Below are 12,786 nucleotides of genomic sequence, written 5' to 3'. Positions count from 1 at the left end.
GGTGTTACAATCCCTGTTGCTGACCCTCGAATCAACTGTGGTCCACCTTCGCTTGTGGAAACACGGGCTGCGGTGAACCAGTTGAAACGGGGCAAAGCTCCAGGGATCTGTGGCATCCATGCTGAACTTCTCAAGGCTGGTGGAAATGCTGCACTCGTGTCGTTGCATGCAGTTTTGTGCTCTGCCTGGAACACAGGCATCATCCCAACTGACTGGAAGAGGGGCCTTGTTGTCCCTCTCTGGAAAGGGAAGGGTGATCGCCAAGACTGCAGCAACTACCGAGGGGTGACGCTGCTCTCAGTGCCGGGCAAGGTCTTTGCTCGGATAATTCTTGATAGGGTTCGCCACCATCTGCTTGAGCACCAGCGTCTAGAGCAGTCAGGCTTTACACCAAAGAGGTCAACGATTGACCGTATCCTTGCACTTCGTGTCCTCACCGAACGCAGACGAGAGTTTCGACAGGGGCTGCTTGCAGCCTATGTTGATCGCTGGTCGGATTTTGTGTCCAACGAGCGGTTGCTGAGAGAGACTCGGATGAGATTTGTGACCTGCATAGTCCGTGAGCGTCAGTTGCGGCTGTATGGACATGTGGCTCGTTTTCCTGACGCTGATCCTGCTCACCAGATTCTCTCAGCGAGGGAGTCTCATGAGAGGAGGAGGCCAGTGGGCCGACCACGTGCCTCATGGTTGCAGCAGGTTGACCATCATCTCAAGGAGATGGGGATGGGCCTGGCATCTGCCTGGGGGATGGCCAGACGGAGGCCCCTGGAGTACCGGCGGAAAGTGGACGCAGCGACGCGCTGTTCTGGCACATGCTCCCATACCTGACCTGACCTGCTTGTCAAAGTAAACACCTCTATGGCTGTTATCAGAGAACTACCTCAGCGCCGTCGAGTCTGGCATTTCACTCAAGCTGACTGGCAGGGTCTTCAAGCAGCCATCAAACTTCAAGACTGGTCTCCCATCTCTACTTTCTCCAACATCAACTCATCCTGGGAATTCTTTCATTAAAAAACTTGCTTTATCATAAAAAACATGTAAAAAAACAAACATAAAAACATATTTATCCCATCTCGTCTTCAGTTGTCCTACCCTTCCTCCCACCAATGGGACAGAGAAGGTTGTGGCGAGGCAGTTGTCCTGAAACAACTTGCCTTCGCCTCATGGAAGGCAAATCCAACTGAGGGCAATCTCAGTTCCATCGAGAAAGCTCAGAACAAGTGCGTGTCTACCCTCAGGAGAGCCAGAAAACAACATCTTACTAATCTCAAGTCTGAACTCTCAAACCAGTCTCTCTCCCTCCAAATCATGGTGGCGTCTCGTTAAGTCTGTTTCTGGTGTATGTTCCCACTCCAACCCCTCCCTTACCTCAAATGCCAAAATAGCTGGCACTACACGTGAAAAGGCTGAATACCTAAACTCCGTGTGTGCTTCTAAATCTTGTGTCCCAAACCCATCGCTTTCTGCATACACCTTACCCACCAGCAGCCAGCTGTGTCCTGGACTCTGTGTCCTTTTCTTCTGACAAAGTGGAGAGCTTGCTTTCAAACCTTGACTCAGATTCTGGAACCGGTCCAAACAGCATCAACCCACGTGCCCTAAAAACCTGGTCTGCTGCTCTCGCTCACCCTCTCTCTGTTCGATTCACCCCCTCATTTGCTCAAGGTCATCTGCCATCTACTTGGAAATCAGCAAACATAACCGCTCTGAATAGAAAAGGTGCAAAACAGATCCCTGCAAAGACAGACCAATTAGCTTTCTCCCAATCATCAACAGAGTTATGGAATCCATCATCACTTCAGACATTAAATCCTTCCTCTTCTCCAATGATTTGATTTCTGATCATCAATTTGGATTCAGACCAGGTCACTCTAACCTGGATATGCTGCTTCTGCTCTCCCAACAATGGATGGAGATCCTCAATGCCAGATATGAAATCATAGCCATAGACATATCGCGTGCTTTTGATATCGTCTGGCACCCTGCCCTGCTCACCAAACTCTCTTCCTATGGTATCCAAGGCCATCTCCTCTCATGGCTCGCAGACTTCCTCTCCTGTCACAGCCAACGTATGGCCCTTAATGGAGTTCTTTCATCCCCCGCTTCCTGTCCAGGCTGGAGTTCCTCAAGGCAGTATTCCGGGCCCTGTTCTTTTTCTGGTTTTCGTCAATGATCTCTCCGACTCTCTGGAAAATCCTCTTTATCTCTTTGCTGATGACTTCACCCTCCGCCGTACCATCTGTCATCCCTCAGACCGACAAGCAGCAGGTTCTTTGCTCTCTGCAGATCTGGATAAAAATCACAAACTGGTCCAACACGTGAAACATGTCTTTCAATCCTGACAAATCTCACACTCTCACTATGTCTCTCCGAAAGGACTGTCTGGAACCCCCCCCCCCATCTACTTTCTCAACAATCTCTCTTCAATAAGTCCTTTCATTCAAGCTTCTGGGTCTCACTATCTGCCATGATCTTTCCTGGGAAAGTCACATTTCCAACCTGGCCTCCAAAGCCAGATGCCGACTGGGAATCCTCTGTCGTGCGAAGTCCTTCCTCGGCCCACCTGAGCTCCTGACCACATACAAAGCTTTCGTCTACAGCCTGATAGAGTACTGCTCTCCCGTCTGGGCTGGTGCTCCCGCCTCTCACCTTTCTTGGCTTCACGCTGTGGAAACTAAGGTATTTAGGATCATTGGAATCTCCCGCGATGAAGCTGAGTCTTTGGGTCTCTCACTGCAGGCATGTCGGTGGTCTTTCAGTCTTCTACCGTGTCATCTCCGGTCTCGCCCCTCCCCCCGCCCCCCCCTCCTCATATTTCTGCAGGGTGCTCAAGGTCCCCCAGCAACCCCCTTCTAGCAAAAGTACCAAACTCAAGAATCACTGCTCACCTTCACTCTTTCATTCCTCTTCCCCCCTCCCCCCTTTCAAACAAATTCCCACACTCTCTTCAATCCCACTGTTCCCTCCAGGTCTTCAAAACAGGTGTTCACCACCACCTCTTATCTTGCCTCATCCAAAACCACGATCTTTTCTACCCCATGTTAATCCACCCCAAACCCACCTCCTTCAAATTCCCTGCTTTCCTTCCTGAAAGTCCCTGTAATGTCCATCTTGTTTACCCTATGTACCCCACCCCATCCCTCTCCCTTCAACAGATCTCCTAATCTCTCTGTTCCCCACTGTTTTGTCCTTCCCTCTCCCAACCCTCTTATCACATGCTCCCCTTGTTGTATGCTCTGTATTAGCTCTCATACGAGCCTCGACATTGAATACAAAAAATAAAATGGATTAGTTTGTACACCTTGTAAATGCATCGATTGCTCAAACCTGCTGGATTACCAGGTTGTTGATGATGATGATGTTTAACATTGTACATACATAGAGCTTTGATGATTTATGGCATTAGAAGATGATCAGTTGACATGTTGGATGATGAATGTTGGATGATACCATGTTTATGATATGGCAATGAACATGTTTTCACTCGATGTCTGATGGTCTCGCTCAAATTAATCATGTTCTTATGTTTCTTAAAATTGGATTTATGACAATAGAGAAAGCTCCAATCAACACAATTGTATCTGTAATCAATTCCCCATACATGAAAACCTATGATTAGACACCAAAACCGTATTTCCATAACCTTTACTTCAAAAGTTATTAGAGATTACCCAGATCGAAATTCGTCGGGTGTATCGTACGGCAGCCATATTGGATTTATACCAATGAGGGATGCTCCAATATGCCTGGTGTTGGCTTAATGGCTAGAGTGGTGGACTTGGGATCCTGGGGTCCTGAGTTTAAATCCTGCTTGTCAGTTGAATTAATACCGGGTGGGGCTGACTCAGCCTGTCATCCTTCCGAGGTTGGCAAAATGAGGGCCAGCTTGTTGGTATCCTGTGTCGGAGTGGTGACCTGTCCAGGATTGTACGCAATAAGCAAGGAAACTGCTTAGGCAGCACCAACGCTCTGCACAGAGTATGGTCCCAATGGATGGATGGATGCTTCAATAGCAAAAGGTATTGCATAATTTAATTCCCCATACCTGAAAAATGACATTGGGACACAGAAATCATTGTTTCATTTCTACCAAGTTGGTAGTTATAAGAAATCTCCTTTATCAGGGGGTTTGCGGGTGTCCATCTTGTATTTATTTAATAAAGAGTGTTCCAATCGACTTCTTGAACCCAAAAACCTACATTTAGACACGAAATTCATCCTTCTCTGTCCATTCGTTCAGAAGTTATGTCATTCCCTATGTCAGGTAATAAGTTAAATTACATGATCGATTAAAAAATGAAATGCCTGATGAAGGTACCAAAACGTCATTTGTAAATTGGACAGCATCCAATTCTGTATTCTACATGCCCTCAAGTACCCAAATCAATGGATAAATCAAAATTATCAGCAAAATCGAGCCAGAAGCCATATCTATCGATCAATCTATCTATCTATCTATCTATCTATCTATCTATCTATCTCAACCTCACTATATGAAGAACAAAAACATCACAAAACGAGTCATACACTGGAATATTGAGGGAGCGTCAGATGACCTACAGAGACCTGGCTCACATATGGAAAGGAGTATGGTGGAAAGGAGCTCAGGGAGCTAGAAACAACCTGGATGGCAATTGGTGAGCAAGTCCAAGATGGACGAAAGTGGCGCGACTTCCTCAGGATGGTCCGTATGCAGATAGGTATGACAGGATCGTAAGCGAGTAAAGATTAATTAAAAAGCCTTGCGGATACGTTGACGTTTAAGGAAAGGAGAAGAAATGGGGCAAATGAAGAGATGAGGGAGATAGTCTTTCACGATGAACCTGTAGGGATAGTGTTGGGAAAGAGGGAGAAGATGAGTGAGACAATTTTAAACTAAAGTCAGTTTAGTGTTCAAAACAATACTGAGAAAGATAGAATACACATGGTCCATGCAAACAGTGAGGGCACAGGTGGATTAAACGATACAAGAATGGACAAGCAATGATTACAGGGACACAAGGATAGTAAGCAAGGTGGAAGTTTGGTTAATGGTTGTGTAAGGACACGAGGCTGGTGAGCAAGGTGGAAGTTTGGTTCATGGGACTGCAAGGACACAAAGCTAGTGAGCAAGGTGGAAAGTTGGTTAATGGTTGTGTAAGGACACGAGGCTGGTGAGCAAGGTGGAAGCTTGGTTCATGGGAGTGTAAGGACACGAGACTAGTGAGCAAGGTGGAAAGTTGGTTAATGATATTACAAACAAGTAAGGTGTTTATGTCGCTTAGATCAGTGCTCCTCAAACTATCTGAAGTGGCGGACCGGCAGTTTTTTCTCCCAATGTGCCAGGGACCGGTACCATATTTGTGCCATATTATTATTTGTTTATGATCTGAGAAAATATTGTTTGAACATCCGTAGTAATATTAATTTATACCGGAAAAATATTAAAATATAATGAATATAATAAAAGTTGATACATTTTTTTAATATATATTTTGTATTATATAAATATAGACTTCTCTCTCTCGTATTTTGAATTTGTCGGCTTAAATATATTATTTTTCAAGATTTTATACATTTTTATTTTATACGTTACATGTTATATATTATGATAATGTGAAACTGGAAACTCGCCGCGGACCGGCAGTCAATGACTCGCGTACCGGCACCGGTCCGCGTACCACCACTGAGTAGCACTGGGTTAGATTATAAATAAACTTTTCATGTTTTTTAAATTGCCTTTTTAATCACAGAACAAAGATTCTGCAGTGACTGGTTTTATTATCTCTGCCACCGAAGGTGAAGGAGGTGATGTTTTCACCCCTCTCTGTCTGTTTGTTACTTGCAAAATCCAAGATTTTTCAAGTATATTGGTTAGTCGATTTTGTTATTCTGTCTCTGTTTGTCAATCACCAACAGGTCACAATTTCAAACCGATCTTCACTAAACTTAACCACATGGTTGAGTTTGTCATAAGCAAGAAGCCTATTGTTTTTAAGGTCAAAAGGTCAACATAGGCCAAAGGTCAACAACTTAGGTGACATTTCTAAAATCCTCAATTTTCATCCAATTGACTTGAAATTTGAAGAGGATTTATATTTCAGGTCACTGAGCCAATTGTTTTTGAGGTCAACATGGACCAAAAGGTCAACATAGGCCGAATTTCTAGAATTGTCAATTTTCATCCAATTCACTTGACATTTGAAGAGGAGTTGCATATTTGGTCATTGAATTCAACCACCAATTATTTTTGAGGTCAAATTTGTTTTATGGATTTTGCAAGTATCGTGCTCGGCACAACGTCTTCTTCTTCTTGTTACTTGCAAAATGGAAGATTTTTCAAGTACATATATTGGTCAGTCGATTTTGTTATTCTGTCTGTTTGTCTCTTTGTTGCCTACAGGTCACAATTTTAAACCGATCCTCACAAAACTTCACCACATTGTAGAGTTTGTCACAAGGAAGAAGCCTAATTTTTTGAGGTCAAAAGGTCAATAGGTCAACATTGGCACCAAAGGTCAACATGTGAGATTTCTAAAATCCTCAATTTTCATCCGATTGACTTGAAATTTGAAGAGGATTTATATTTCAGGTCACTGAATTAAACCAACCAATTATTTTTGAGAACATGGACCAAAAGGTCAACATAGGCCCAAGGTCAACAACTAAGGTGGTGTTTTTTAAATCCTGAATTTTCATCCGATTGACTGAAATTCGAAGAAGATTTGCATATCAGATCACTGCATTCAACCACCAGTTATTTTTGAGGTCATATTTGTTTTATGGATTTTGCAAGCTTTGCGCTCTGCACGACATCGTCTTCTTGTTTGTTTGTCTGCCTGTCTGTCTGTGTGCAGGATATCTCAAAAAGTTGTGGATGGATCCGGATGAAATTTGGTGGGCAGGTTGGGTGAGTGACCACGACAAATTGATTCGATTTTGGTGAAGATCCGGATCCGGATCCGACTACTAGAATTTAAAAAGTGATTCTTCACCATTGAGAGAATACCCAAAAAACGATATATAGCACGAAATCTCAAAAAGTTGTGAACAGATTCCGATGAAACTTGGTGGACAGGTTGGGAATGTGACCACGATGCATCGATTCAATTTTGAAGATACAAATCCGGATCTGGATACGAGAGTTATCTAATTTTAAAGTGATTCTTCACCATTGAGAGATGGGGCCAAAAAACGATATCGCATGATATTTCAAACAGTTGTGGACGGATTGGGATGAAACTTGGTGGACAGTTTGGGTGTGTGGGAAGGACAAATCGATTAGATTTTGGTGAAGATCCGAATCCGGATCTGGATATGAGAATTATTTAATTTCTAAAGTGATTCTTCACCATTGAGAGATAGGGCCAAAAACGATACAGCATGATATTTCAAAAATGTATTGGGCCCAATATGTTCTCTTGGATCAGGCATTACATGGTAGAGGTATGTGCTCTACTGAGTACCCTTCTCGTTTGAATTGTAAATCTCAAAACATAGTTCCCTTACCAAAAGTAAGAGCCTTTACCAATAAGCAATTGACTGGTTTCCCGACTGCACGTATCATCAGCTGGGCACCGTCCTTCTTCGAGGTTTTGATTCTTTCATCATCGTGCATAATAATGCATAAATAACTAGAACGGGCACTCGGTAGAGCGCATACCTTCGCCGCCGCAACTTTTTTCCGGGCAAACTTGAAAAACGTCATTTTAAAACGTCCATGACGTCACAACCGTCAGTCCGATTGACGTCAAATTTGGTGTGTTACCTCCTTGAAGGCAGTCCAACAAAATGGAATGATAAACACTGAAAAATTCAAAAGTTGAAAAATGACGTCATCTTTTGACGTCATTTTGAAGCACTTCCGGGGACGTCACGTCCAATCGGGGACTACCATTCTGAAAGTTCGTAGTTCACTGAACGTTTTAACGTTGGTTTCATGTCAATAGCTCTATTAGATCTGAAGCTATGCCTACAAGTATATTTTGACCTTGAGTGTGACCTTGACTACAGAGTTAATTGGCAAAACCTGTAAATCAATAAACAGATATTTTGGTACTGATCCTAATGCCTGGATTTGGGAGACTTTGCTTTATAAATTATATAGATATTTGAATGTAAAATATCAGGACATTTTAGCCACAATTGAAAAAGTCATGTTCAAACGTCAATGACGTCATAACGGTCAGTCCGATCGAAGTCAAATTTGGTGTGTGACGTCCTTAAGGTAAGTCCTACAAAACGGTATGATCAAAACTGATGAGATCGAAAATTGAAAATTTACGTCATCTTGTGACGTCATTTAGACGCACTTCCGATGATGTTACGTCAAATCCGACACTACATATCCGAAAGGTATCTCGTTCTGGAACAATATGGCGGTGGTTGCATGTCGATAGCTGTATTATGAAGGAAGTTATGCTCAAAAGAGTGTTTTTGACCTTTTCATGACCTTGACCTTGACCTTTGACCCGATCGCTCCCAAAATCTAATCAAATCGTCCTTGGATACTCACGAATCATCCCACCAAATTCCATGCAATTCGGTTTAATACTTTCTGAGTTATGCGAATAACAAACAAACACACATATTCACAAATAAATAAATACACAGTGACCAAAACATAACCTTTCGCAGAATGCGAAGGTAATGATGTAATCGTGCATTGTGTACACATGAAGTGGAAACCATGTCAGATCAGGACCATGCTCATGATTGACGGAATGATGTTAATGAGTGGCTGTGAATCGATACATTTTAATTCCTTTTCTAATCGATTGGTGCATCAAATGGCACAGCATTCTGTCATTTTCAAACAAGTGGTGAGCTACCGTGTGCTCATTCGATAAGCTTTTGATGGATATAAAATGAAACGTTTCAGACTTGGCTGGTCATGTGAAAAGCAAGTTTTATACAAAATACAGTACAGGTAGTCCCTGGGTTACAAGGGGATTCTGTTCCAAACAATTGTTCATATAGTAATTAAATTGATCGGCTGTTGACTCAGTGTTATAAAAGATGATATCTGACGCTTTAAAAAGAAATTTAATTGACACTGATGCACCTGGGTACGCCTGAAATGCATGGTATCAAGATGTACTTGGCCAGGTAGGAGGTACAGTAGGTTTTAACTTTTAACCTCAGCAGCATACAAGCGATCGTGTTTCCCTTTGTACTTGCAGCTGTTTCTAAAGCAATTGGTTACAGTATTTTATATGAACTTTGTGTGCTTTAGAAGGGTTATATGGTTTCTCTTTGTGAGTTTCAAAGCAAAATAAATTTTATAATACCCAATTTCTGAGTTGTTTGCCGAATTAACATATTCACGTAAATAATAATAATAATAATAATAATGATACTAATAATATGTTTGCCGTGTTAGGGTGTACATCTAAACGTGATGGAGTTTTACAGGGGGTTGCAGGATGTTTCCAGATACGTTACATAACGACCTCTTTCATTACATTATAAACGAGCTATTGAAGGACTTTTTGGACATTTCTGGGTGAGCTTTCCTGTAACCTTGAATGAGGTTCTGATGGAGCTTTTCTCCATAATAGCCATGGCTTTGCCGATAGGTCTCACTGTAAGTTGGTTGATGGAAGAAAAACAAATGACATCACCTTCCTGAGAAGAGGAAGAAGAGGCTGCAGCAGGGAAATATGGTGTCCTCTTATCTCTTATACAGGAAATCCTCAGGTTACGACGGTCTCGACGTACAACGTTTCGTGGTTACGACGCATCTCCCATAAATTAAGAAAAAAACCAAGTGCAAAAACGTCCGAAAATTAGCCACAAAAAGTGATCGATCTTGCTTTGAGTCTAATCTGAACAATAGAAACACCCCGACCATCCATGCCATTGGCATTTCCTACCTCTGAAAGCCTTTGTTGACTTTTTGCAGCGAGAAAGTTCGCCCCTCTGTGAGTTTTGAATTCCTCGTGCGGACCTCTTGTTTCTTCATACCAAATCAATATCTCTCTAAATATATTCTGAGGTCGCAAACTCATCACTGAAGAAAGCAGGGAAACACACAAACAGCCGCGGCGATCAGGGAAGACACTTGGAGTGTGGATTGAACTTTTTCTAGCTCAGCTGTGGTTTACCTTGCTCATTCTACGTTTTTCAAGTTTCAGTGAACAATGCAAGGTAATAAACGTAAATATAAATACCATATAGATAAATAACGACGTCGATCCAAGTAAGAAGAATAACCTCTCTGCGATGAGTCAGGAAAATTAATTGACTTTCTGCAGGAAGAGGAGTTTTACAGTGAGTTTTTAATTCAGGGAGTCAAAACCAATTTTGAAACCTAATGTGAATCTAAACATAGACTGGAGAGTGACGACAACAACTTGATTTGGCCTGAACGCGTCATCGGGAAAACCTGCAACATTGGAAAAATCCATAAACAAGCCGCATCATTATTTTAGCCACAGAGGTCGAAGTTGAGGGAAAAAGTTGTGGCTAATAGTCCGAATTTTACCGTAGTGCTTTGACTGGAAGACCACCATCAACGGCATATCCCAATGAGCCTTATGTTGATTCAGAAGGCTAAAAGATTGTTTGAGGAATGAGGGGCAGAACACACTAAAAGGTGTGCTCCGACTTACGCGGAAAATCGCGTTACAACGCGTCGTAGGAACGGAACTCCGTCGGAAGTCGAAGACCCCCTGTATGTATGTATGTATGTATGTATGTATGTATGTATGTATGTATGTATGTATGTATGTATGTATGTATGTATATATATATATATATATATATATATATTATATATATATATATGAAAAGCAAAAATGTTTTTTTTTTGTTTGTGACCTTATTGCTTTGAGCTCCAAAAGTTAATTCACAACCAAACTTTCTACGATCAGATTTTTAACCACGATACACCCAAATAGGCATTTTAAACAGTCATGAGGAGGTCCTTTGGCCCATTATTGCTGTGTTGCACTCCAGAGTTAATTTATTTACTGACATATGGTAAATTCTTTACTACAGCTTTACTCATGTACATCCTGTACAGCCTGTAGACCCCATTAGACCCATTTACACTCCTTAGACCCTATTAATACCTTTTCGACCTTCACACCCATTTAGACCCTTTTGAGACGTTTAGACCTTCTTCAACCTTTTCAACACTTTTCAGACCTATTGACCTTTTATGACCCTTTGGACACTTCAGACCCCTTTTGCTCTTTTGCCCTTAGACCCCTTTAGACATTGAAGACCATAAGACCCTTTAAACAATTTTGACCAATTTATGACCCGTGAGACCCCTAAAACATTTTATATGCTTTTTTGACCTTTCAAGACCCTAAAACCACTCTGGACCCCTCTACACCCCTTAGGAAATCGAAAAAAGATCCCCCCGAAAATAGTTTTTGACAACCTTTTTAGTGTACCACTCGCATCACATCACAAGTTACAATGACGACATAACGAAACTGATATCCCAAAGTGAAACTGATGTTGAAAAGTGAAACTGAAACTACTGATCAATGGATCATCGAATGGGAAACCAGAATGAAATGCTGTGAGACATACTGAATGGAAATTTCCAAAAGCAAAGCTATGGGGAGTATAGAGAGAGGGGGCAGGTTGGGGACATTTATTGGCAATACAAACATCAACAACCAATTAGAGCAGAAATAAAAATACGACATGAGAAACAGGCCTGGGGATGGTAACGAAGCGAGGAGGATCTCACCGTGGATGTGACAAGACGTCTCCTAACGTAACCTGCTGGGAAACTTCATTCCAAATTTGATCCTCACTCTCAAAAAACACCTACACGAGGTACAGGGATTGCAGAACATTTCATGGTTATTACATTAAGCATGACATACAAGTGTGGCATACAAGATATGCTGCAGAAGGTTCAAATACAAACAATCCATTGAAAAGCAAGAAATGAAAGATTAATTCCACAACACAAAATGTTCCGCACACAACCAGGACAAGACTGGCCTCATTGTTCCGTTCTCCTTCCACCAGGTACCAAAGAAGGTCATACCAAGCTCCCTCCATGTACATAATAAACAAAGCACCGTTGACAAACTCGATGCATGTCACATTATTCGACAACCTCGTCCAGCAGCCAGACAAACATCTTCCCCTAAGAATCAATTTTTTAAAATATTTATAGGAAGAATTGTAAAGAATAATTCTCATTCCGACCAACTTTTCATGTTACTTAGCCAAAACCTATAATTTAACTCAAACATGTTACTTTTCAAGTCAACCCAAACCTATAATTTAACCCACAACATATTACATTTAATGTTAACCTCAACCCAAACCTATAATTTAACCTATAAGATGTTACTTTTAATGTTAACCTCAACCCAAACCTATAATTTAACTCAAACATGTTACTTTTCAAGTCAACCCAAACCTATAATTTAACCCATAAGATGTTACTTTGAATGTTAACCTCAACCCAAACCTATAATTTAACCCTGACATACAACTTTTCATGTTAATCCAAACCTATAATTTAACCCATAACATGTTACATTTAATGTTAACCCAAGCCTATAATTTAACCCATAATATGTTACTTTTAACATTAACCCAAACCTATAATTTAACCCAAAACACGTTACATTTAATGTTAAGCCAAACCTACAATTTAACCCATAACATGTTACATTTAATGTTAACCTCAACCCAAACCTATAATTTAACCAATAAGATGTTACTTTTAATGTTAACATCAACCAAAACCTATAATCTAACCCCAACATGTTACTTTTCATGTTAATCCAAACCTATAATTTAACCCATAACATGTTAAATTTAATG

General features: G+C 41.3%; 1 protein-coding gene across 1 annotated transcript in view; it reads right to left on the bottom strand.

Annotated features, from left to right (window-relative positions):
* Positions 1 to 3,628: 3,628 nt before the first annotated feature.
* The window catches only part of TTC4 (tetratricopeptide repeat domain 4), a 68,616-nt gene continuing 59,458 nt past the window's right edge, over positions 3,629 to 12,786 (bottom strand). The window contains exons 9-10 of the mRNA XM_085896194.1: positions 11,690 to 11,769; positions 3,629 to 4,823 (exon numbers count right to left, since the gene is read on the bottom strand). Coding sequence (XP_085752320.1) covers positions 4,733 to 4,823; positions 11,690 to 11,769 — 171 coding nt within the window. The 3' untranslated portion in view covers positions 3,629 to 4,732. The remainder of the gene's footprint in view (positions 4,824 to 11,689; positions 11,770 to 12,786) is intronic.

Source organism: Eptatretus burgeri, chromosome 9, assembly GCF_056783735.1.
Source record: "Eptatretus burgeri isolate ZD-2024b chromosome 9, Ebu_testis_v1, whole genome shotgun sequence".
Classification (NCBI taxonomy): domain Eukaryota; kingdom Metazoa; phylum Chordata; class Myxini; order Myxiniformes; family Myxinidae; genus Eptatretus; species Eptatretus burgeri.
Note: the sequence above shows the minus strand (reverse complement) of the source record. Positions and strands in the feature narration are given on the sequence as shown.